Source organism: Microtus pennsylvanicus, chromosome 11 (genome assembly GCF_037038515.1).
Source record: "Microtus pennsylvanicus isolate mMicPen1 chromosome 11, mMicPen1.hap1, whole genome shotgun sequence".
In the NCBI taxonomy this organism is placed as follows: Eukaryota; Metazoa; Chordata; class Mammalia; order Rodentia; family Cricetidae; genus Microtus; species Microtus pennsylvanicus.
Window position 1 is genome coordinate 20231068 of NC_134589.1, and position 27495 is coordinate 20258562.

Genomic DNA, 27495 nt, shown 5'->3' on the forward strand with positions numbered 1-27495 from the left:
AATGGGACAAACTACCCACATTCACACAGGGTTTACAGTTGGGGAATCTGCATGGGTTTTAACACACAAATAAGTATTTACATTCTACTGCACTTACAGCTTCTGTAAAAACTGCATTCCATGCCATGCTTGAAATGTTCCATAGCTCAGTTCAATGAGTAGATTGCACCCAAGGTTCCTAAAGTCATTTAAACAAATTAAAAACACATAGTAAGCCAAAAAAACATTTTTCAGACAGTTATCATTCAGCCAATATTTTTAATTCAAAGTAAGGTATCACCTGGCCCAGACACCTGGCACTTGCTGGCCAGCAGACAAGAAAAGCTGCTGTGCACTCGGCTTGCCTAGCAGATAATTTTTTTTTGTTTGTTTGTTTGTTTTTTTCTAATCACGGTTTCTCTGTGGTTTTGAAGCCTGTCCTGGAACTAGCTCTTGTAGACCAGGCTGGCGAACTCACAGAGATCCGCCTGCCTCTTAAGCCAGAGCTTAACAATCACTCTAATATACATATGATGAAACATAATCTTTCTCAGAAATGGTTTCAATGGGGGCTGGAGAGATGGCTCAGTGGTTAAGAGCACTGACTGCTCTTCCAGAGGTCCTGAGTTCAATTCCCAGCAACCATATGGTGGCTCACAGCCATCTATAATGAGACCTGGCACCCGCTTCTGGCTTGTGGGCACATATGGAAGGAATGCTGTACACATAATAAATAAATAAATATTTAAAAAAAAAGAAATGGTTTCAATGTTTTCTGGACTCACAAAGAAAATCTTATTATGGATGATAATCCATGCACTAACTACAGTGAATTACAAGCAGAACCTTCTTTCAATGACTCTCCTTCTCTAGGAAAGGGTTTCACAACTCAGTACCACTGAAATTCTAGGCTAGACCACTCTGCTATGGAGGTTTGTCCTATACATTGGAGGATGTTTATAACATCTGTGGTGTCTGCATATTAGATATCTTTTGCAAATCCAGTTGCCAAGGTCACCTGGGTACACAGCCACACGGACTAAAAACTAGTGGTGTGCTATGATTCAAGTTTCACTCACTTTTACCACAGACTAAAGGAATGTGGGCTGGGAAGATGGCTCAGTGGGTAATGATGCTTGCCACCAAGCCTGAGTTCAAGCCCTAGGACTCACATGGTAGAAGGATAGAACTCAAGTTCTGTGATTTATATAAGCATGAAAATGCACACACATCCACATGGGTGTACACACACACACACACACACACACACACACAATTTGCTATGTAGTTACTTTCTATTAGCTACAAAATTTGCTTCATTTGTACACTACATAATGGGTTTCTCATCATGACAGTTTATATTATATATACGTGTGTGTAGTATATGTATATATGCATATATTGTATCTTTCTTATTTCTTATCCTTACTGCCACTCATTATCCCTTTTTGTACCTTTTCTCCTCACAGAGTCTCCCTTTTCCTTTCATGCTACACACACACACACACACACACACACACACTCAAAAGAAATCTAGATTTCAACTGATAGAAAAGATGGCATTTTGTCTTTCTTTCTCCCATTGTCCTCTCTTGTTTAAAATCTTTCTAGACTTCTTTCTTGCCCTCCATAGCCCATCTTCTACTCATGCCACATATATGTGCATCTACATGTAAGTCCAAGGGTTACGGATTTAGCTCATTGCTAGAGTGCTTACTTAGCAAGTACAGCGCCCTGGGTTCGGTCCCCAGCGTGAGAGAAACCATGTAACAATTGTCCTTCTAAGTCTGGCTATTTCCTACTAGCAAAATTTTAAAATTTTAATCATGTAACAGATTAAGTAGCATGGGGGTTATAAAATCCAAAATATAAATGGGTTATGTTTGTAACTTACATATACTTCAAAAAAGGTAATGATTCAAATGTCCCTCTTTCAATATACCGTATTTTATTGCAGGATAAATCCCTAGGAAAAGTAAAAGGGAAATATTGCTTTGATTAGCTATTAGATATCTAATTATTATTAATAAACCACAGAATTGTTATATTATTGTTTTGTCTAAACTCTAAACCTTTGGATTTCTACTTGAAATCTCTAGCGCCCCTACCCCTATTCACATCAATCCTAAACATCTCAACCTTTGTGATCTTCATGTATAAATACATAGCTATAGACACTGGGAAATTACAGAGAGTCTTTCCTGAGAGAAGAATTATTAAGTGACTTTTGTTTTTGAAACAGGGTCTTTCTGTGTAGAATCCAATCCTCTCACCTCTGCCTCCTGAGCACTGAATGCATAAGCACAACTTTGGCCTCTAGGGGCTTTAGAAGATAGAAATCAGCCTTGTTCTAGACGTACTGAGTTGGTAACTGGAGCAGGGATGTTGTCATAATGAAGTTCTAACAAGCTCTCCAGGTGATGCAAGGAGTATCCTTTTTACAGTGCCATGGTCCCATACATGCCTCCTGGATTTGGTATTTAAATCCAAAGAAGGTCTGGCCCTGTTCCTTCTTATACTATGAAGGTGCTCATGGCACTCCTCAAACTCTTTGATGTGTTTTGCCTTTTTCTTCCCTATTGTTATTAGTGTCTAACACGTTCTCCACAAAGGGCCTGTTTGATGATTCCCACTGACTCTTCAAGGTTTTATTCAATTGAATTGGTGTAGCAACAGCTTCCCTAAACCAAATTCACGTCTTCTCTCCTCTTCTGTACTCTAGATACAATTTATACTTCAGTGACAAAAAAAAATGAATGGATGAATTGTAATGTGTGGAGGTCAGAGAACAGTTTTCAGAGATCAGTTCCTGTCTTTCACTTTGTTGAAGCAGGACTCTCTTGTTTCAGCCACACTGCTGACTGGAGGCTAGCTGACTGAAGATGCTTCCAGTTCTCTCCTCTGCCCCCTTCTTTTCGCAGCAGACCTGGGATGAAAGATGCACACTACTGCATCTGTCCGTTGTCTAATGTGAGTTTGGAGGATCAAATATGGGTTGCTGGGCTTTCCTGGCTAGTGCTTTACCCACTAAGCCCTATCCCCATCCCTCATTACTTCAAAAATATTTTATTTCTATTTATTTATTTGTGTGTGTCCATGTGTCTGTGCAGGTGCTCACAGAGAACCCCAAAAGGGTATCATATCCTCTGGAGCTAGAACTACAGGAGGTTGTGGGTTCCCTGATGTGGAAGCTGGGAACCAAACTCTGGTCCTCTGCAAAGCAGCAAGTGCTCTTAACTGCTGAGCCATCTCTCCAGCCCTCTCCTGCTTTGAAATTATTTTTGTACCCATTCTACTAATCACAAACCCCTGGAAGCATGGAGTCTAACTCATCTACATTGCCCACCAAGTTTGATACTGACACAAATATTTGAGTGAACTCAAATATTTATAAAATAAACACATAGTTGGTGAGTTCAAGAAAAGTGGCTTATTTGCAAGAAATTCAGTGTATGACTTTATGGCTGATGCCTCTCCATCTCTGCAGCACTGAGATTCATGCTCACTCATGGGTTTGTTCCTCTTGAAGTTGGTAAATTTTAAGAGGGAAGTAACCCAGGCTTATTCATCTCTGTGCCTCCAATAATAGACATAGTATTTGGCATGTTCTATTTTAGTACATTTTTTTAAATTGAGGGACATTTAAATAAATGAATGACAGTAAATTATGTCAATAAGAAATAACTATTTACAAACTAAAATAAAGAAGAGGACTACTCTACTCAGTTATTTTATTATTTCCTCCAAACATTTTGTACAGTTTGGGAGTTCAGATGCTAAAGGTCCCCCAAATACCAATACGGAAGTAGGACCAGTGTGATTGTGGCCATTCTCTAAGTGTCCAGAGAAGGAAAATGTTTCTGACTTTGTTTAAGATGACTCTCACTATGGAGTCCTGGATGGCCTCAAACTAGAGATCTGCTTACCTCCACCTCCCCAGTGCTGTGGTTCAAGACATGTGCTACTAGTCCCATCTTTTACTATTTTGTTTTCGAGACAGGGTTTCTCTGTGTCACTTTGTTGTTCGTCCTAGAACTAGCTCTTGTAGACTAGGCTGGCCTCGAACTCACTGAGATCCTCCTGTCTTTGTCTCCCAAGTGCTGGGATTAAAGGCATGGGCCACCACAGCCCGGCTCATCCTTTATTGTTTTATCAGTGAATGTCAGGAGCACTTCTGGTATGTTTGCGTCAAGGAAACTTTTGTAGAATTTCATAACCACGATTCAATATCTATTTTCACATGGACATAAAAAATTATTACATTAAAAACTGTAATACCAGTCTGTTCTCTTAATGACTTAATCATGTTAGTAATATTATTTATGTAATCTAGCATTTAGTTACTTATTTAGTACTTCAGTGTCAATTAAATTCAGATTAAATTATTAAAGGAACTGGATAGAACGGCACATGCATACAACCCTAGCACTTGGGAGGCAGAAGTAGTATGAGGATTGTTACAAATTGGAGGTCAGCCTGGGATACATATGAGACCTAGCCTCAAAAAAAAAGGCATGGGGTATCATCATGGTTGATAGAGTGCTTGCCTAGCATGCACAAAATCTTGAATTTTACCGCAAAAATTGTATAAATTATGTAATAATGAATGCCTATAATCCTAGAACTTGGGAAATAGAGACAAGAGATTCAAGAATTCAAGGCCAGCTTTGGCTATTTAGAGAGTTTAAGACAAGCCTGAGTTACATGAGACCATATCTCAAAGAGGCAAAGCCATTGTCATTCTGGGTTAAAGATCTTCAAATTAATGTAGTTGTGCATTTTCTTCTCTTTGATACATCTCTTCAAAGTTAAACTAATTTCTCACATCCTACTATGCTGTCTTAAGCCCTTTTTGCAAATTATAAATTAGTAAACATGTTAGGTTTGCAAGCCCACACAGAAATCCAGAAACAATGGAACCAGCCACCATGAGCCAAAAACCTCTGAGTGGAAGGGGCAAAAGGAATCTTGCCTCCTTTCAGCTGTTCTCATCAGGCACCCTGTCCCCTCAACAAAAAGGGCACTGGCACAAGTTCTCTAAAGGTGTCAACCACTCCTAACTCATGGGCTGCAGTAAACGAGAGCATGGATCAGACTTGATGGAGGTGTGACCGACTAGATCCAAATACAAGCATATGTCTTAGAAAACAAGGGTTGTGGGAGTTCCAGTAACTGCTCAGAACTTACTAACACCCCCTGCAAATGAAGTGCTTCTATCTGAATCTGAAGCTTGTCCATAGAAGTTAAGAAATTTAAGATGCAATGCTGGGCAGTGGTGTTCACAACTTTAATCCCAGCACTTGGAAAGCAGAGGCAGGTGGACCTCATTGAGTTCAAGGTCAGCCTGGTTTACACAGCAAGTTCTAGGACAACCAGAGCTGTTATAGAGAAACCTTGTCTTGAAACCCCCCCCAAAAAAAGGAAAAGAAAAAGAAAAAAATAGAAATTTAAAATGCATAAAAGTCATTTTCATGAGATAGGCTAAGCCCCAACCCCCCGAATGACGTAACTGCAGATTTTGTTTTATTATTTTTTTGTCTTTAGAACCAGGTTCTTGCCAAGCAACCCTGGAATTGGTATGAAACCCACTATGTAGACCACAAAGACCCACAACTTGTAGAAATCCTCCTATTTTCTACCTCTTCAGTGTTGGGATTACAGTCAATAATTGAACAATTTTATTGCTTGAAATAATGTTAGTATCTAATTCAAATTCCTTGTTCATCCATAGACAATTTATATCATAAAAAATAGATGTGCTTAATTAACTTACAAAATCTGGAGGAATAGCAGGCAATTTATATCATAAAAAATAGATGTGCTTAATTAACTTACAAAATCTGGAGGGATAGCAGGCCTTCAAATGAATACTTATGTAATTCAGTCAGGTGATTTTCACTGAGATTTCTGAAAGATTAAAAGGTTATCTGGATCAAAAATCGTCAAACAGATGGAGAACATCCAGTGATGACATGGGATGGAGAAATACAAGGTGTCATATGCTATTGCCTAGAGCATAAATTGTCATCAGCTCTTTTGGGAGCAATTAAAATTTTATATATGTAATGATCTCCACCCTAAAGATTTTATTTCTAGGTATCTAGCCTATAGAAACACTTGTCTGGGGTATACAGGATGCTTAATTCAGTCCTATATGAAATAGTGTGCAGAACTGGAAATGAGTAGTAGGAGCCTCTACATATGGAAAAGGAAGCTCTAAATATCATGAAATGAAGACATCAAGCTATCAGATGGTATCAATTATGTAAAAGTGATAAGGAAAGCAGCAACACTATTTGCTATATGCAAATATGTCTGGAAGGATACATGTCAAACTCAGAGTAGCAGTTACCTCAGATCTGAGGGATTATGGCACAAGGAAGGTTTCACTATTCCTCTTACTAATTTATAACCATTACAAATGTCACCATAGATGGCTTCTACTGGAAAACAAATTTTCCTTTCAATGAAAACACCGCATTTAAAATAAAAACTTTGCCTGCAGAGGTAAGGTTTCAACTCAGGGCTCGTGCACCAGGCAAGCGCACCAACACTGAACCACACCCAATCCTTATGCAGCTTACAAGAGAAGTTCAATTAGTACCAATTCATTTTTTTACTTAGAGCCATTAAAATTCCCTATCTCTATCCTAAAGATTCCATGTCTAGCTATCTATTCTGCAGAAATTCACTGGGAAGAACAGAGGAAATATCTTTTCTCAGACATACTGACCTCAAAATCTGGACCAAAAATAAAGGCCTTGGTCCAATATTGTACAACATTTGGAGAGAACATGTACTACTCACAGTTTCTCAGCCCAACGGTATGCTCTCCATACATTTCTGTCAATGTAAGAAATAGAATTTCCTTGGAAATTCCTGTGAAGAAACAGTTCATATACTTGAGTAAATAGGAAAAGACTAAGCAGAAGCAGTAAAATCATCGCACCCTCATGGCGCTGTTCAATGCACAACGAAGAAAACCACCAATCTTCTAATTCCCAGACCTATCAGTTTCTGAGGGAGCACACTTAGCAACACAGGGCTGCTGGAGCAAGCTAAGACCTTCCTTGCAAGTTGAACTTTGAATATGACCAGGCTCTTGGTTAGAAAATGCTAGTTAATTACTAAGTATTTTTCTCAAAAATAATTGCGTTTAAATAAAGTACTTCTACAAATCAATAAAAAATAGTGATTAATAATTGAACAGGAAAATAGGTGAATTTTGATCATCCTGAGCAAGTAAGAAACCCTGATATAGGCACCATCAAACCTTTGCCAGAGAGCTGTCTGTCGAAGCATTGTGTTAGAAAGAGGAGGAAATTTGAATTAGTCAAAGTGATGTGCTGGTGTGGAAACAGTGCTTGGTCATGCTACTTAGGGAAAAAGCACAATATCACTAATGAAAGTTTTACCTCATCTGAGAACAACACAAATGAACTGGAAGGAAGGACACATGACAAAATGTAACTGGAGTTTATTTTGGCTTGGAGGACACAGAATAAAAGCAACAAGCTCCATGGAATGAATTTTCTAGCTTATCCTACAAACTCTGGGTCTTTCATTTCTATTTTGCATGTGTGCATGTGGAGACCCAAGTCTGATGTTAGGGCATCTTCAATCATTCTCCTACTTTACTGAGACGGAATCTTTAATCCAGCCTAAAGTTCACTAGAATGGTAGACTTGCTAGCCAGATGGTTCTGAAGAGTGTGCTTTTGACATTCAAGGCTGTAATTATTGGTAGACCGCCACATAAACCTATCATTTACATGGATTCTGAGGATCTGAACTCTAGTCCTCACACTTGCAATTGGACCACTTTAACAAATGAGGACCCTCCCTGCTGTCCCAACCCTTCACTCTTTTTTGAGGTGTTAGTAATGGAATTCAGGGCATTTTGTGTGCCAGTCAAGTATTCTACCACTGAGCTATATTCCTAGCCCTCTGTTCATTATGAGACAGGATCTCATTAAGTATAGTCTAGCCTGGCCTTGAATTTGTGATTCTCATTCTTTAGTTTCCCAAGTACTAGGATTAGGGTATATACTACACACCAGGCTTCTATGACTTTTTTTTTTTTTTGGTTTTTCAAGACAGGGTTTCTCTGTAGCTTTGGAGCCTGTCTTGGAACTAGCTCTTAGAGACCAGGCTGTTCTCGACCTCACAGAGATCTGCCTGCCTCAGCCTCCTGAGTGCTGGGATTAAAGGTATGTGCCACCACCTCCCAGCTCCATGACATTTTTTAAAAATGGGAATATATCCTTGAGTGGCACATGCTTTAAAAAAACTGTTAAATACCTAATTTATGTTCAGTTTCAACTCTGTGGCTCACTTTAAGCATTTACTTTTAGTTCTACTCAGTGAAGACTTTCTTGCTCAGTTTAAACACACTTTTTCTTGTGATAGCGAAGAAAGAAATTCACTCACTTGACAGTGGACAATCCCACTCAATCCCAAACTGTTTGATTTTATGCTCACTAAAAAGAAAAATGCCTAAAACTGAACTCTCATTCCTGATTGCTGAGTCTATCTGTTAAATTGCCATCCTTATCTTTATCTAGAACAGAAACTGTGGTCTTATTTTTTTATTTGAATACTTCAATCCCCAATTTTGTTTGAGGCGCACTCTCACCATGTAGCCCTGTCTCATATAGAACTCACTATGGAGATGAGGCTGGCCTCAATCTCACAAAGATCCACCTGCCTCTGCATCTCAAGTTCTGGGATTAAAGGTGTGCATAACCATGTCTAGTATCTCTCACTAAATCCTATCTTCTCTTACTCTGTGAGGATTCGGGGTTTTCTTCCCACTCCCGTAATAGCCACAGTGGTCCAACTCTTGCTCACTTTAGTCCTAGATTTTGCTCGATATTTATATATGGTCATCAAGAATTAAGCTTCCTGTCTGGATTATTCTACAAGAGGATGCTAAAATGATCCTCTATCTGAGTGTTAAGACTCATGCCTGTATTTTCCATTTGAGATGCTGAGGCAGGATGATCATGAATTCAAGGCCAGCCTGTATTACATAGCAAAGTTCCATCCTCTTAATATTTTTTAGAAATTTATAATGGTTCTTCTTCCATATTGCACTGTGACTTTCAAACCACTAGAACTGATATTCAAAGTATTTCATAATACCTCTCACTGTTTTCTAATTCAATCTTTTCTGGTAGACTAGTCTACTAAGTCCCAATTCTTGTAAGCTATGCCTTTGGCTATGCTGTAATTCCTATTTCTACTTTATTTAAAAATGAGACACTCTTTGAACCAAAGGGAAAGTTTTAATGTAACCATTCCCCTTCCCCCATCTATTATTACATGTTCCTGAGAAAATGCCACACATATATGGCTCTCATACTTCTTATCCCTGAATAGTGCACACAATACATGAAAAATATTAGAAAACCAGGAACAAGAATGAGCTCTGGACATAACTAAGATTACAAAGCTAACATTCATGTAGGCTAAGAACTAAGATAAGTATTCCATGTAGTCAACTAAACCTCACAACAGTCCTATGAAACAGGAGTCATCAAACTTCCCATTTTACAGGTGAGGAAGTTAATTCACAGCTAAATACTTTATGCAGGGTTACAGAGCTTAGGCCAAACCCCAGGAGTCCAGCTCCAGAATCTACTCTACTCACTCTGATACATCCTCACTGAAATAAATTATAAAGAGGATGGAATGAAACAGAAGAACAAAGGTTAAGCAATGATATAATGGAACTAAATAGAAATGAATACAGAAAAATAAGAAGGGCTATCATGAATAAAAGACTGGAGAAGGGATACTGAAGAAGTAAAATTGAGGACAAAGAAAAGCTGGCAAGTCAAGGTAAGAGCAGAAAGTCAATCAATGAGAATTAGAGTGACAAGGAGGCCCAGGAAAGCTTTGAAGAAAAAGGTGCTATGTCAGGCAAATGTAAAACAGAAATAAAGGTGAGTCTTACAAGTTAGCAAAAGTGTCGTTGTAGGAGTCGGGCTTTGGCACAGGCACGTGGTGGAGTCTCCGCTCTGGGCTAAGATGAATACACAATAGTGTCTCATTTTCACACAAGCAGAACTCACATAGGTTGACGTACATGTAGGCATTTTGTTCCATAGTTAAATCTTTTTCTGTAGTGGAATTTTCAGAATATGGAGTTATGGTAAGTTCCATTTTCGAAAAATGATCTGTAGGTGGAAGTGTAATTTCAGGGCACTTTGGAGTAGGAGCTGTAGTTGTTGGGACTGTAGAATGGGCAGCTTCTGGAGAAACAGCTGTAGTTGTTGGGATTGTAGAATGGGCAGCTTCTGGAGAAACAGCTGTAGTTGTTGGGACTGTAGAATGGGCAGCTTCTGGAGAAACAGCTGTAGTTGTTGGGACTCCACACTGTGCAGCCTCTGGAGCAGCAGCTGCAGTCTCTAGGACTTGAGAAGGTTGAGTCTCTACAGTAGGCTGAGAGGTCTTCTGCATAGGTTCAAAGGGTCCTCCCTCAGTAGTAGGTTGATGAATGATGGTAACTTCCAAATCTGAAGGATGAACCGTGATTTCAGTCGTGCTTGGATGCTGAATGTGAACCTGTTCTAGAGGTGTCGCTTGAGAATGCACTGGACGATCTGTAGTCTCACTGAGAGCTGTGCGGTGATGAGCCTCTTTAGTAGGCTCTGCAGTTACAGTGAGTTCCGTGTCTAAGGGATGATATGGTTTTGTTAGATACTCAGTTTTACTCTGAATTAGACTTTGAACCATGCCCTCCTCATATCCTCGAGTTTGAACTACAAACACATTAGGTGGTTTTCTAACTTCAGCAGTGGTACTCTGCACATTTTCAGGACTGTTTTCTAGAGTAGATGAGTTATGATCAAGGTTAACTACAGTTTTAGTTGGAGTTCTTGTACGAGGAACGAAAACTTCTGGGTTCAGGATCACACTGTGATCTGAATGATGAACTCTAGCCTGCTGTGGAGTTGGACGAAAGTAAGTTCCTGTAGGAGGCGGAGAAGGCTGAGATGAGATCCTGGGTGGTGCTGGATTCTCAGCTTGACCCTGAGTTGGTATTGGAACTGTCACCTCTTGAACTACACCCTCTAATGCTGTAATCTGAGTTGTGCTCTCGTGCATACTTTGTGAAAGCTCTCCCTCATTAATAGGTTGATAAGTTACAGTAAGTTCTAGATCCAAAGGCTGAACGGTGACTTCAGGTATCTGAGTTGTGTGCTTACTGTTAACAGGCTCTGGATATATCACCAGAGGGTACTCTGGGGGAAGAACTGTAGTCTCCCTTGGAGTTGTGGGATTGTGAGGCTCTCTAGTAGGCTCTGAACTTATGGTGAGTTCTAGATCCAAAGGCCTAAATGATACAACAGTTTGATCCTGAGTTGGTATTGGAACAGTCACCTCCTGATATACTGGGGTTAGAGCTACAGCCTCTTTAGGTGGTTCTGTAATCTGGGTTGTGGTCTCTTGAATGCTCTGAGAAAATTCTCCCTCAGTAGTAAGCTGTGGAGCTATGGTAAGTTCCAAATCCAAAGGTCCAGCTGTGGCTTCAGTTGGGTTTGGATGTTGAGACTGAATACGTTCTGGATATATCACCAGAGGGTGCTTTGGAGTTGTAGGATGTTTAGCCTCTCTTGTAGGCTCTGAAGTTATGGTGAGTTCCATAGGCTGAAATGATACAACATGTGTTGTTGGATACTCAATTTGATCCTGACCTGGTGTTGGAACTTTCATCTCCTGATATACTGGGGCTGGAGGTGGTTCTGTAATTGGACTTGTGGTCTCTGGAATAGTTTGAGAATGTTCTCCCTCAGCAGTAGTTTGAGGAGTTATGGTGAGTTCCAGATCCAAAGGCTGAACTGTGGCTTCAGTTGGGTTTGGATGCTGAGGCTCTCTGGTAGGCTCTGAAGTTATGGTGAGTTCCAGATCCAAAGGCTGAACTGTGGCTTCAGTTGGGTTTGGATGCTGAGGGTCCTGTGGAACTGTAGGATGCTGAGGCTCTCTGGTAGGCTCTGAAGTTAGGGGGAGTTCTAGGTCTAAGGGCTGAAATGAGACAGTAAGTGATGCCGGATACTTAGCTTGATCCTGAGTTGGTACTGGAATTGTCATCTCATGATATTCTAGACCTTGAGTTAAACTCTCTTCTGGAGGTTCCATCACTTGATTTGTGGTCTCTTCCATAGTTTGAGAAAGTTTCTCCTTAGGTTTTAGATTTACGAAGACTTCTAGATCCAAAGGTTGAAATGCGCTTTTAGTTGGGTTTGGATGTTGAGTCTCACTGTGATGTGGACGTGGAAGTTCTACTTGAAAATGTGGATTTACAGTTCTCTTTGGTAGCATATAATGCTTAGTCTCTGGACTAATTCCTGGGGTTACAGTAACTCCTAGGTCCAAAGGCTGAAATAAACCATTAGGTGATAGTGTATACTCAACTTGATCCTGATCTGGCCTTGGAACAGTCATCTTGTGTGCTGGAATGTGAGCTACAATATTTTTCAGTGGCTTTGGAGGGTGTGGAATCACTTTATGGGTTAGAGAAAATTTTCCTTTTCTACGGAGTTTTAAAGTCTGAGCTGCAGTGGGCTTCAGCGCCAGAAATGGTTTCGTATTCTCATGGAGGTCTATGGGATGAGATAGGGTTATTTGTTGATGTAAAGAAGGTCTTACTCCCATACTGTGACCTGGAGGCAGGTCTGAGGCTTCTTGTTGAGGTGAATAAAAGTGTACCTCTTTAAAGTGGTGTGGTGTCTGAGCTATGGCCTCCTGGAAGGCTAGAGATTCAGTTTTGGAGAAATATGGACGCTTTGAAAGGGCATTAGTCTGAATCTGTGAAAATTTACCTTTCTCACTGGAGTCTATAGGCTGACGTAAGTCTTCTTGTGGAAATGGAACTGATCCATCCTTCAGAGAAGGTTCTGGGGTTATGGTAAGTTCTAGGTCCACATGTTTAACAGTGGTTTTATATGACTTTGGAAGTTCAGTTCTGAATGTTGCCTCTAGTTCTGCAGATGAGAAAAACCTATCTGTTATTGAAGGCCAAGTTGAGCTCCCCTGCTGACTTGCATACGGTCCCTCAGGAAATTCTTCAGGTTGGGGTGGGACCCCTTGATCAACTGGAGAATGATGATCCTTTTTTGAGTTGGTTTGATGATCAATTGGGATATTGTGTGATGCTGAAAAATAAACTTGACCATGACCCAGGGATGAAACTGTTACCTCATGGTAAGCTGGAAGTTCTTCATCGGGCAGCTCTCGCATCTGCTCTGAAGTCTCCTGCTGTGCTGGAAAGGGTTTTCCTTCTTCAGAGATCTGTGATATTCCAGTTGTGTCTTCTTGCTGGCTTAGAGGTTTATGATGCAGAATAAGTTCTGGGGACTGATATAAAACACCCTGTTGTGTTGATGGTTCAACCTCTTCAGATGCTGTAGCCTCATGGTACACAGTTCCCATCGCAGCTATAGGATTCTCTGTTACTGTAATCTCCAGATCTGGAGGTTGACCAGTCACATAAGACAGGCTAGAATGCTGAGCTTGATAGTGACCTGGAGGCAAAACTGTCACTTCATGATGCTCTGGAGACTGAGCTGCTTGTTCCTGCTCAGTTGCAGAAGGTTTAAACTCTTCAGCATACTCTAAGGCTTGAGCTGGTACCTCCAGCTGGCTTTGAAATTGACTCTCTCCAGAAGTCCCAGAAGCCTGAGCTGGAGGCTTCTCCTCATGGAGAAAGGGTTCCATCTGCTCAGTATACTCCAAAGGATGCACTGGGGACACCTGCTGGGTCAGAAAAGATTCAGTGTCCTTGGTAGGTTCTGAAGTTATGGTAAGTGCCACATCCACGGGTCTTACTGTAACATGTGGTAAGTAATAATGGTGCTCTTCATTTTGATCTGGCTGGACTTTGTGAATTGGTGGAGTTTCAACCACATTCTCAATAGGGGACTCTGGAGTTTGAAGTGGAGCCTCTTGTTCAACTGGAGGGAGCTCTGCAGGTTGAACTGAGGCTTCTGGCTGGTTTCCAGAACCCAATTCTACCTCCTCAGGAGACTCAGAAAGTTGACCTGGTTGCTCTAGTTCACTGAGATTAGAGTCATCCTCCAGAATAGGGCCTAGATGTTGAGATAAATCTTCCTGCGGCATTGGTAAAGGTCCTAACTCCTCTGCTTCCTCTTGAGGCTGAACTGGAGACTCCAAATCAACTCCAGAAGATTCAGCCTCCTCAGAATACTCAGAAGGTTCAGTTGGCTGCTGCTGCTGGCTTTCAACAAGAGGATCGGGAGTCTGAGTTGGAGTCTCCTCCTCATATGGAGATGACTCACTCTCTGTTCTAGGCTCAGAAGTTATTTTAGGTTCCATATCTGCAGGCTTACCTGTAATAATGGACGAAGTATAATGGAGAAATTGAGCCTGACTAGGGTTTTGAATTGTGGTCAGTACAGTTTCAGCTATACTCTGCATAGAGGATTCTGGAACTGGAACTGTACCCTCTTGCTCAACTAGAGGACTAGTTTCTTCGGGAAGCTTTGTAGGCAGAGCTGGAGCTTTTAGCTGGCTATCAGAATTTCCAAGGTTTTCAAGAAGCTCTAAAATCTGAGCTGGGGCCTCTTGTTGGGTTGATGAAGGTTCCAACAACTCAGAACTCTCTGGAAACTGGGCAAGGGTCTGTTGCTGGCCCAGAGTAGCTTGTACCTCCTTATCTGCCTCTGAAGCCACAGGATTCACTGTCACATTTGGCAGGTTTGAGTGCTGAGCTTCATTTCTATTTGGAGGTGGACCACGTATTTCAGGATGAACTGATGGTTCCTCAGAAGGAAGCTGATGGTGAGCTGAGTCTTCTTTTTGGATTAAAGGTTCATCTTCCTGTGGGAAATAATCTGGAGCTTCCTGACGGAGATTCTCTGTATTTTGAACTTGTGTCTCCAACTGGTCAGGTTCATCCTGCTCTAGGAACTCTGGAGCTTCATCTGCATTTTCCTGGGATTGCAGAGGAAGGCTGTGAGAATAAGCTTCATTCATATTCAGGTCACCGTAATCATCATCCTTGGTTTGTCTGTGAAATTGAGGTTTTCCATCAACCACCTTAGCAAGTTTCCTGTGCTGAGTCAGATCTTTCTTCAACTCCTTGGGTGAAACCATGAAGGTTGTTGCTTTTGAACTCTGGCTGTCTAGTGGCTGAACAAGTATTGCCTCCAACTGATGATCTGCAGCCTCAGCTAGACTGGTAGTACTTTTGAACTGTGAACGCAGAATGGGAGCCTGAATTTGATCCCCATTTAGCATCAAAATGTTCTCTGGCTGCTTCCCAGGTGGTATCAGCTTGTTGGTCAGATGCTGATGTGAAACACCAAGTTCTGCAGGCTCTGGGTTCGACTCCCGAGGAGTGCTGGGGTCCTGGAATAGAAGTAAACTGTCAGTCAACTCCTCAAGTGGGGCCAACATCTCTTTGGGAGCAGGGTGCCCCAGATACTCAGTGCCCCCTTTGTCTGTCTTGGGTGCTCGAGTATGTGGGGATTTAGGTGGATGATCAGAGGGGTGCCAAGACCAGAGTTTGGTTAGCACCCAGGGCTCTGAAGTCAACTGGCGTGGGTTCCCAGTGAACTCTGGAATGGGAAAAGCCAGGACCAGTTGCCACATGAAGAAAAGCCTTAGTGCACCAAAGTGCAGTAAAGACATGATAGAAAAGTAGAAACAACGACAAAAAAAAAAGTAAAGACAAAGTGCAGTAGGGACTAGATCCACAATGCTGCCAACACTGGTTGGAAACTGAATGAAAACTCAGAAACTGGGCAAGGAGGCCTGCCCTGCCCTTTATTTATGACAGCTGACCTTTATTACAAAACCATTACTAGGCAGGGTCCCAGTTGGACTCTGCTTTCTCTCATGTCTGTGATCTTTTCCCCTTTTAGACTCTAGCCAAATTCAAAAGTTATCTTGGATTATTTATATCTTGTTTCTTGCTTCTGTAGCTTCTTCCTAATGTCCAGAGTAGAATGATCGATGAAATAAGCATCAAATGATATCTGTTGTTAGTACTTTAAAAATAATCTTTAATTATAATGAAGTCATACATTTTATTACTATTGTATGGTCATGTGGTACATGCCTCAACATGCATGCAGAAGTCAAAGGACGGCATATGGAGTTAGTTCTCTCCTTCTACCTTCAAGAGGCTTCCAGGGATGGAACTCTGGCCACCTGGCTTGCATTGTGAGGTGGCAAGTACCTTTATCCACTAAGCATCTGTAGAACATAAATATAAACTTAGTAATAAATACTATCTTTCTTCAAGTTTTACCTCTCATAGACCTTTTTAACTTAGACCTTCTATAATGTGCTTAACCTTTCCATGTCCTCAATTTTGATGTACATTTTGGAACACTGCTTACTTTAGGACAAAACTACCACCTACAATTCTTTCGCATCTGTGTAGATGGAATGGCAGGCTGCTTCCAGCCACCCGGCTAGCTTTACCCAAAATAACAACACACAAATTGTATTCTTTTAAACACTGCCTGGCCCATTATCTGTAGCCTCTTATAGGCTAACTCTCACATCTTGCTTAACCCATTTCTAATAATCTGTGTAGCACCACCAGAGATGCTGGCTTACCAGGAAGGATTCTAGCCTACATCTGTCTCACTTCCGAGAACCATGGCGACTGCCTGACTCGGCTTCTTTCTACCAGCATTCTATTCTGTTTACTTCGCCTACCTAATTTTCTGTCCTATAAAAGGGCCAAGGCAGTTTATTAACCAATGAAATCAACAAAAAAAACAGAAGACTCTCCCACATCATTTCCCCTTTTTCTGTTTAAACAAAAAAGGCTTTCACTTTAACATAGTAAGATTACATATAACAAAACAGTTATCAAGCAAAATTACAGTTACAATATTTATACCTATTTTATCCTTTATTATAACTAAGGAAAACTATAACTATAACTAACCATTCTTCAACTCCATCAAAGACTCCAGAAGGATATAATATTACCTAAGCAAACAAGAAGTAAACAACTTCCAAAACTCTACAAATGACAGAGACATCTCACTGCCTGGACAGTCATCCAAAGTTTCTCTATACCGTTGGGGCATCCATTTCCAGCCTACAGACCCATAGTATCCAGCAGACATTTCCATGAAGCAGAAAATTCCAAAGACAGTTCAGTCATTTTCTGCTGTGTCATGCAGAATGTCTCGTAGACTCTTTGATAGATCAGGAAACCCAAAAGACCATCTCACCTTTTGGCAAGTTCAGCAGTCCTCTCTCTGTGGGTTCTTTGCGTCCAGTTTATGCAATAGTCCAGGCAAGAGCAGTTTCTTGCCCAAATGACTACCAAACTCCATAAGGAGACTCTTTAATGCCCATCTTCCTCTTGAAGTAGATTGGTGCTGCCAGGAGCAGACGTGCCTCATTGTCATGAAAAGCCCTAAGTTATTAAAATATCTTAAATGCCATATTCTACAGTCTTTGAAAGATATGAAAAATGCCTATCTAACTGAAATATATCTCTATATATCTAGAAAATCTAACTAACACGACTACAAGCTTTACTATTATCGATGATTATCCATTAGCAACCTATGTTTCCTAATTATATATTATGTTTTTAAATGAACTACACAATCACAATACTTTAATCAAGATCAGAAATACATAGAACAAAATTGACCTTAACTTTTACCAATAGAGTAAAATTTATACCAATGTAATTATTCATATCTATATCACATCTGAAAGCATTCTTTCTCTTTAACCTTCTTTACCAACATGCATTTTATAACTATACCCTTTCATATCTCTTCTCTCGCTTGATTGTTATACTTTCTTTACAAATTTAAAAACATTTTATGTCATACTTGAAACTGATACATGTGAATAAATAGGGTGCTTATAAACTGTAATTGCTTATAGTAATGCTCTGAGCCACACAGCTTTGTACATATGCTCCTAAATCAAACATAAGCCATCTCATACAGAAACAGAGGGCGTGGGCCACTCAGGAAGGATATAGCTAACAGACTCAATGAAATTCTGCTGTTTTTCACAGGTGAATAAAATTATTAAGGAACTTTATGGTTCATGTTATCTGAGAAGAGAATTACTAACTCCTCTAGTTACTTGCACCTTTATGGGGAGAAACTGACACCCACAATCCATAATAGTCCCGACGCCCTTTCTGCTCTGACTCAGTAATAACCTAGGGTTATACTATGCCACTGCTTCTCCTTATGATACATTCCTTATGAAGGCTGACTGTTAGACTTTATATAGATATTTCTTTGTCAGAACACAAACTTCTTCTGATGTCTGCTGACACCTCAATGTGCACAGAGATTCACTCCACCCAGCCTGAAATAACTCGGAAAATTATTCACTAGAATATTCTTTCTGAATCTTTACAGCCTCACAAATATTGCAAAAGGTACAACTGCTTAAACCTGAAACCTATTGAAAACATAAATGGTCTCTTCAAAGAAACCAAAGGGGCATTTACTTAAATACAAAGGTAAGTTTCACGTACGAACTTCTCAGCAGCTGTAACCTTACTTGTGCTTCTGTGTGTATCACTTTTTCTTTTGGTATAATATATATTCAATGATATATACTCTTGGTATGATATATTTTCAATAGCATGAAATGACTATAAACCCCCACTATTCTCTTTTCAATTATTTTTTAAATATTTATTTATTTATTTATTATGTATACAATATTCTGTCTGCATGTATTCCTGCAGGCCAGAAGAGGGCACCAGACCTAATTACAGATGGTGTGAGCCACCATGTGGTTGCCGGGAATTGAACTCAGGACCTTTGGAAGAACAGGCAATACTCTTAACCATTGAGCCATCTCTCCAGCCCCTTCTCTTTTCAATTATTCCACCCTTGAATTGCTTCTTAGACTTTTTATTTTTCTGTTTACCGCATTCTTAATATATAACCTTCTGTATGTAACTATCAGTAATTTTGTTTCACAGTTCAAGAGAGCTGATTTCTAACTCAAAGGTTAAGATAATGAAAATAGCTGTCTTAAAATAAGTATTTAACAAGACCTAATAACTCTTAATGTTGAGAGCAACACAAGGGGAACCTGAGCCATTATTAAACAGAATGATAACTGTTCTAGGTAATATTCCTTTTTACCATGTTCCTAAATCCCCAGGCAGTTCCCCGAGCAACTAGCAGCAGGAAATGCTGGCAGGTCCCCAGAGAAGGCTGCCAGAGTGGAGCAGATTCCCAGCAGCGAGGGGCAGACACATGGCGGGGAAGGCAGCGGGCTCTGGGAACTGCAAGATCCCCGAGTGGGCTGGGTGCAAACAGGTGGCGGGTAAAAGGCACATAGACACAGTAAATAGACATAAAGACATTTATTACTTAAAAGAGAGAGAGAAGGAGAAGAGAGGGAGGGACAGAGAGAAAAAAACACGTGTGCACACGCCAAAAGGGAACAGCAAGAGAGGGAATTCAAGATGGTGAAGAGAGGTCAGAGGTAGCTGGGAGAGGGCATGGCTTGTCCCTTAAAGTGACCAGCAACTGAAAGAATAACATTCCCAAGTCTTGCTTACAATAAAAGCAGGAGGTTAGACACCACAGTTTGAAAGACTTGGGGCAGTGAATTCTCAAGACTGCTTCCAGCTGATTTGTGGACATCATCTTGGGGGGCGGTCCCTGAGACGGTTGTGTGCTGGGAACCTCCTGGCATAGCTGGTCTCTTTGCTTCTGACCAGTGTCTGCGGTGTGGAAATGTCTGGTGTCCCTTATCTTGTTTAAGGTATTGGCAGAACAAAGAAAAGTTAAATTAAAGAAAAAAAATTTTTTTGGACCAGGAAATTGAGGGGGTATCTGACCTGTTTAAGGTGGATTCTTTAATTCGGCTCCCTGGAACTCACAAGAACCCCTTGGGTTTATGAAAACAGAAGTTTTAGACATATGATGACTATGGCTTATTTTGTACAATGAAAAGTGTTTTTTTAAGAAATTTGATTTGAAATTTGTTTGGTGAGGTAACCTGGCAAAACCTCAACCTGGCAAAACCTCTCAGCTATCAAACTGTCAGAGATCTTTGAGAAGGATAAGATTTTTCTTGAGTTACCGATTAAAAAATGGCAGAGAACTTACTTAGTTGGCACCCAGAGCTACTCTTTTTGGGTCCTCCATGGTCGATGAAGGTTGCACTTGACATTTGCTGGTTAGCGCCAGGCCTGCCAGGCTCCAGAAGACCCTGTGGGCTAAGAAATGTGTAGGAAGACAGGCCTACCTTGACCTGAGCAGCTGGGCTGTCAATTCTGGCGATTCCGTCCACATCTAGAGGTCTTTAGTTTAGATGAAAGGCAGTTTTTCCTAATGGTCAGCGCTCAGCAGTGCTCAGTGAACTGCAGAAGGACGTTGTTCTGCGCCCATTTGTCTTCTGTCTTCTTTGGAGGAAATAAGAGTCTGCTGATAGGAGCCAACCTGTCTCTTTTTGTTATGAAAAGTTTTTTAAATAATTAAATACTTAAATATCACATTCCCCAGATCTCTGAGCAGTTGAGGGATGTTTATTAGGTATAGCTGCAGTATAGAATCTGTCTGGAAGGTTGGGTCTGAGCTTGATTGCACTGGCTCTTAACAGGCTAGATCCACACTCATAAAAAGACAGAAAGAAAGAAAAAAAAAAGAGAGAAAAAATAAGATTAGTGGCAGAACTGACAATGGTAAAGAACAGCTTAATATTAAATATAAGGCATTTTTGTAAGAGACTTAAAAGTACATACCAGTTTAAAATATGAGACTTATGATTTTGTAGTCTGAAATGAGATGTAATGAACAATTATACACAGAAAGAGTGAACAGGAATTGGGCAACGTGGATGCCTTTGATGGGCCCTATCAAAGGCATGCCACTGCATAAAACATATGTAACAGACTTAACATGAGGATTTCAGTGAAAACCGGGTGAAAAGGCAGGGTATGCAGGAGTCATATTGTCCTCATTTATTGCAGAGTTGTTTATTGTCTTAGTCTTTACGTTAGATAGGTATTGAGAATTATATAGATCAATAGTCATCTAAGTTTGTCATTTATAATTAGACTAATCAGGTTCTTTAGATACATGGAGATTATATTCAGTATAGATAGATAATCTTCAACCTCTTCAAAGAGCTGTAGAAAATGGCCTTTAATCTAACTCAGTTTCGTGGTAGTGAGACACAATTGCTCCTGGAAATACCGATCTATTCCCGAAAGAATGTTGAGCACCAAAGACACTCCACCTGGAGCCTTTCTTCATGGCAGAACTGGCCTTGGGGCAAAGAAATGCCCATACCTCAACCACTGGCAGAGATACAGAGTATCCATGAATGGATAAAACAGGACTGTCATATCCTGCCAAGACAGGGTAAGATAGTTTTGAAAAGTTTCTTACCTTTGAAAATGGTATGTCAGTTATCTTAGGCCTTAGCCAAAGTTGGTTGCTTCAACGCTGCAAACATGACCTTGGGTGATTGCCCAGGTAGCTACTTGTCTCTGTGATCTGTTGCATGTTTTGGAAGTTGTTTGATTGAACTTCTTAATTACTCAGGTAACATTATTTCCCTTCTCAGATCTTCAATGGGGTTGAAGACTATATAAATGTAGTTACTTTTCTCTCATGACTTGGCCAAGTTATTTATTATACAAGACTTAAGTTAGTTAGAATAGGATATTTGTACTTATTGTATATAATTTCGTAGTAGGTTTAGAACTCTCTTACTTAAACAAAAGGGGGAGGTGTTACGGGAGCTCCTTCCACTCCTTCAGCCAATAGCTGCTGAGATACCAACCCATTGGGGCATGTTCTCTCTCTCTTTAAACAAGTGGCCACTTCCCTCCTAACCCCCCCCCTCTTGCTTCCAGCTCTGCTTCAGGCAACTAGGCTCCCTTCCAGATTGCGCAAAGGGCTGTTGTCTGGGACGGTGATCTGTAAGTTTTTCCCCTTTAAATAAATAACCTTTCTATTAATCCTAATTCCAAACTGGTGTGGGATTGTTTGTGATTTATGACTTCACCAGGCCCTCACACATGTTAGGCAAGCTCTTTACCATTGAGCCACATCCACAGAACACCTAGACTTTTAATGAAAAGAGATAAAAAAATAAACTCCATCAATCCTAGCTAATGGTAAGGTATCCTATAGCTTCAAAATCAATTAAGACTTATAAAGGGACTACTAGATATTGGCATTTTATTACATACTACACAAACAATGGAGAAAATCACTATCAAAGTGATTAAGGCGATGAATTGTAGGTGGTGGGCCAATCATATGTACCTGCTAACTCTCCACAGCACTGGCCTCTCACGTGTCCTCCACACAATCTAGTTCAATCCTTTTATCTAAAGTCTAGGATTACAATATTCAGAGTATGGTTGATCAAAGTCTGCAAAGTTCTCCTTCACAACCTTGTTTGACCATCAACGGAAACTAAAGTAGTAAATTTCTAGTTCTTGGCATTGTGAGCTGATGTTAAACTGCCTTATGTCTAGTACCAAGACAAACCTAGTCATAAGAGACTTACAGTTTCATAACCTGCCAGAGATTTCATTTTGGATATACTTGAAATGCAATGCTCATTTTACAGAGTAGATGTGAACAACATTTTAACTGCATTTATAGAGAACCCTAAATAAAGGTTGTTTTTTTGAAGTAACAGTGCTTTCCTGCATCATTTGTTGGATGCAGGACTTACTGCCCTCTGTTGATGACAGTGATGATAAAGGAAGTCCTTCAGAGAAAGCACAGGATTGGGAGTGAGCAAAGAAACGGTTCAGTCTTTGCAGAAAGTAGCTCCTACTTCAGAATACGATCCAAATGCAGATGAAATGAAACTGCCACCATCCATCTCCAAATTACTAATCCAGTAAAAGGAAGAATACACTTATCTCTGAATTTTACAAGCAGCTAAAACTATGAGAGGCTCATCTGCATTAATACACTTCTCTACGAATACAAATTCTTCCCAATGCTACCTCTGAATGTTTTATAAGTCACTGTGGATTTTTCCTTTTCTTTGTTTGAGACAAGATCTCATATAGCTGGGTTCTCTTCTTAGCCCTAGGGCAATGTTGAACTTCTGATCCTCCTATCTCCATGTTGTAAAAGGAGCTGCAGGTCGGCGACCTGCCACCTGGATAGGTTAACCCCCGAAATAACCACACAGAGATCTGTATTAATTAAATTGTTGCCTAGCCCATTAGTTCTGGCCTCTTATTATCTAACTCTCACATCTTGATTTAACCCATTTATAATAATCTGTGTGTCACCAGGAGCTTGTGGCTTACTGGGAAAGATTCAGCATGTCTGACCTGGCAACTTCATGGCAGGCGGCTCTCTCTGCCTCTGCTTTTTGCCTCCCAGAATTCTGTTCTGTCTACTCTGCCACCTAATTTTTGTCCCTATCAAAAGGCCAAGGCAGTCTCTTTATTTAACTAATGAAAGTAACATATAGACAGAAGACCCTCCTACACCATCTCCAGCTCTTGAGTGTTGGGATTAGAGGTGTGTCCCACTATAGCCACCTTTGATTTTGTTTACTGTGGTGCTAGAGATAAAACCCAGTGCTTGATGCTAGAAGCACTCTATCAATTAAACCAATTCCCAGCCTTACAGTACAGTAGACACCACTAGTTCTTCCAAGATGTCTACTTCAATTTTGAAAAGTGTTATATTGTCTTAGTTAAGTTTCTGTTGTTGTGAAGAGACACCATGACCGCACCAACTTTTATAAAAGAAAACATTTAATTAGGGTGGCTAGGGTGGCTCTCATACTTTCAGAGGTTCAGTCCACTATCATCATGATGGGGAGCATGGCGGCCTGCAGACAGATGTGATGGTGACTACAACTTGGCTTGCAGGCAATGGGAAGTCGACTGAGACACTGCGTGGAACCCTGAGTATAGGAAATCTCAAAGTCTGCCCAACAGTGACACACTCCTCCAACAAGGCCAAATCCACTCCAACAAAGTCACACCTCCTAATAGTGCCACTCCGTATAAGATTATGGGGGCCAATTACATTTAAACTACCACATAAATATTTCTAAAATTTGAACAATTCAAAATAAGTCAAGGCATTATTAGTAAACTTGCAGGTTAATTTATGCATCTTAGTTCTCTGTCACAAGGCCTTAAGCTTAATAAACACCTGATAGGCCAATATTTAGGGTTTTTTTTACCCCAGAATCAAGCACAGTCCACACCATTTAATAGAGGATTGATAGTATGTCAGTGGAATGAGTGAATAGATGATTGAAAAATGAAATTGCTCTCTTTAGCTGAAAGTCTAAAAATGCCTGTTGGGAAGCTGCGATGCCCAGGACTGTGAGGGAGACTGGATATGTGGTGCGTCCGACTGGGCTTTTCAGATAAGCTTACCAGAGTTGTTGCCAACCATCACCTTCCTTCATGAGGAGAAAATGAAATAAAAAATTCTCTTACGGTGCTTTACACCCTTCCTTGATTTTAGTTTAAAACTTTATGCACTTGGGGCTGGAGAGATGGCTCAGTGGTTAAGAGCACTGACTGCTCTTCCAGAAGTCCTGAGTTCAATTCCCAGCAACCACATAGTGGCTCACAGCCATCTATAATGAGACCTGGTGCCCCATTCTGGCTTGCGGGCACACATGAAAGGAATGCTGTACACATAATAAATAAATAAATATTTTTTTTAAAAAAAACCTTATGCACTTTTCTACATTTATAAAAGGTGTGTTATCAGGGGGAACAAGGCAGGAACTACCTGTATTCACCAAAACTAAAAGAGTACTTAAACTGGTAACAAGGCAGTTTAAGGCGGGAAGCCAAGTAATAGTAACTCAAGGCTCTGCCATAAGTATGACTTCAATTATTCAATGATGGGCTTAACTTGTAAAAGTCTTAAAACCTAAGATTCATGGAATCATCCCAGTTTCCAGAAAGCAGGGAAAACCCAATACTGCTTTGTAATTTCTCCAGTGACTTCTATACTATATAAATGCCTGGACCTGGCTGGCAACAGGTTAGAAACAGGACCACAAGGAAATAATTAAACAATGCCTGACGAACGATCCTTCAGTGATTAGGAGTGGATGGCTGCAGATGGAAGAAGGTGTTGACCAATGTACAGAAGCAGATATGAGATCACTACTGGGTAAAGTTCTCAGATTCAATAAAAGTCGATGAGGAAAGCTCCATGGACAAAAATAGGCAGCAAGGACAGAGCAAGTGGCCAGTCACTCATCGAAATGGTCCTCAGAAAGGACAGGTGTATGAACTGACAGACATAGTGAGATGTGGGCCTCAGGCAGGCTCTGGGAAATTAAATCGGTTGGCATGCTGATGTGAAAGGGGTTTCTTTCTTTCTTTTTTTAAGACATATTTTCTTTTTCTAAATTGATTTTTATTGAACTCTACATTTTTCTCTGCTCCCCTCCCCTCTTTAACCCTTCCCCAAGGTCCCCATGCTCCCATTTTACTCAGGAGATCTTGTCTTTTTCTACTTTCTACTTCCCATGTAGATTAGATCTATGTAGTCTCTCTTAGTGTCCTCATTGTTGTCTAAGTTCTCTGGGATTGTGGTTTGCAGGCTAATTTTCTTTGCTTTATGTTTAAAAACCACCTATAAGTGAGTACATGTGATAATTGCTTTTCTGTGTCTGGGTTACCTCACTCAAAATAATGTTTTCTAGCTCCGTCCATTTTCCTGCAAAATTCATTATGTCGGTTTTTTTTTCTACTGTGTAGTACTCCTTTGTGTAAATGTACCACATTTGAGGAAGGGGCTTTCTACAGCACATGAAAAGAGCCTATTTTCTGGGATGCCAAGGGTTACAACTGCCTGTCTGTCAAACTCACCCATCTTAAATCTATATAGAAAAGCAGCAAAAGCTAATCCATCTCCTGTGATTTCTTAAATTTAAAAGCAATAGAAAATAATGAGGAATAGACTACATGAGCACACCTGGGTTTGACCTCTTCACACCAGTCACTGCTACAAACATAAGAAATAAAAAAAATTAAATTAAATTAAAAAAAAAGTCATCTAACTCACAGCTGACCTCAAACTACACCCCAGCTCCTGCATCTTTACCAACCTTCACAAGCCACGCCTGAAGAGGAGGCTTCTGGTCATGCCTTTGGAGCTCTCTGTGCGTCCCTCGCCCAGTAAAACTTGCCTATGTGTGGAAACCAGGGTCCCCTGCAGCGTTGGGGAAGACCCGGATTGTACACAGAAGGCCAAGCTGGGAGCATGCTGTGAACAGAGAGAGAATGCTGTGGGAGGCGCAGGGCGTGAGCGCCAATCTCCTGCCTCAGTTCCCATGAGTCCCCTCCCTACTCCACGGGGAGCGCTTCTCCCTGCACAGACCGAGGCTCCCTCCGAGGCCACAAGGGCGTGAGGGGGGCGGGCAGCTAAGGGCCACGCTGGCTCACCACCCTCTGTAGACCTGTGCCCCACGCTAGTACCTGCAGCCGAAGCTCCGAAGCTCCGAGCTGGAGGGGCCCGCACTCCCCCGGGCGCGGGAGGTGGCCTCGTCCATCTTCCCTCTCAGCGTAGCCCCTCACACACAGAGCCTCGGCCAGAGGGCCCAGAGCTCAAGTCTCCACACGCACGGGACCCTCACTGCGCCTGCGCAAGCAACGCCTGCACATGCACACGTGCAAGGGGCGTGGCCCACTGCTGGCCAGCACCGTCCTTACCCTTCTTGCAGATGACCTCAACTGGTGTCAGCCTGAGTTCCTACCGCACCACTCCCTCCGGGCTAGGGCTCCTACCCAAGCGTATTTTTAAGGGCAGACATAGAGGATTCAGCTGGCTTCATCTTCACTTCCGGAAAAGACTAAAGTAGTAGATAGTTAGCACTGTGGAACTGGTGGGAAATGACTTCTAACGATGGAATCCTTCGAGCTAAAAACTAAGCAGAACTCAACCTCTAGGTCTAGCATGAAATCTTTAGACATGTCCCCGCTTGTCCTGGAGTTTCTGGTGTGTGTGTGTGTGTGTGTGTGTGTGTGTGTGTGTGTGTGTGTGTGTGTGTAATTTGGAGAGTGTAAGAAGCTGCGAGTTAAGTGAGAAGTAAATTTGGAAAGGGATCAGAATGAACCCAAATAAATACTGGAGATGTTGGTGTTTTGGACTACTTGTTAGAGAAATGCTCCGGGAGAAGGTGAGGCCTAAGCCACAACAATTCTAGGATGAAAGGGCTCTGGAAAACATGTAAGTTCTAAATGATACCCTTCAGATCCACGCTGGTCTATGACAACATTTTCTCCTGTCTTCAACAAAATAACAAAAGGACAGTAATTTTATTTTAATGTCTGTAGGTGCTTTGCCTGCATGTATGACCATGCACTGCATATACCTGCTGCCCATGGAGGCTAGAAGATGGTGTTGGATCATCTGGAACTAGCATTAATACAGGCAGTTGTGAGCTGCCATGTGGGTGCTAGGAATTGAGCTTACATCCGCTAGAAGAGCACCCAGTACTCTTAACCACTGAGCCATCTCTCCTGCCCTAACAATGTGTTTTTAATTTTGTAAAA

The 27495-nt window shown here is 41.1% G+C and overlaps 1 protein-coding gene across 3 annotated transcripts in view; it reads right to left on the bottom strand.

Annotated features, from left to right (window-relative positions):
• LOC142859965 (uncharacterized) overlaps window positions 1-26538 on the bottom strand; it is a 95116-nt gene extending 68578 nt beyond the window's left edge. For 2 of the 3 annotated variants that reach the window (XR_012912281.1, XM_075990614.1), the window contains exons 1-7: window positions 26419-26538; window positions 26049-26206; window positions 9937-15353; window positions 6787-6858; window positions 5815-5886; window positions 1874-1945; window positions 98-178 (exon numbers count right to left, since the gene is read on the bottom strand). Coding sequence is in view for 2 of the 3 variants with exons in the window: in XM_075990614.1 (XP_075846729.1) it covers window positions 98-178; window positions 1874-1945; window positions 5815-5886; window positions 6787-6858; window positions 9937-15242 (5603 nt within the window). In the remaining variant the exon portion in view is untranslated. Of the gene's footprint in view, window positions 1-97; window positions 179-1873; window positions 1946-5814; window positions 5887-6786; window positions 6859-9936; window positions 15354-17200; window positions 17345-26048; window positions 26207-26418 lie in introns of those variants that run through there. The other variant, XM_075990615.1, reaches the window with a different exon arrangement.
• Between the last annotated feature and the right edge of the window lie 957 nt (window positions 26539-27495).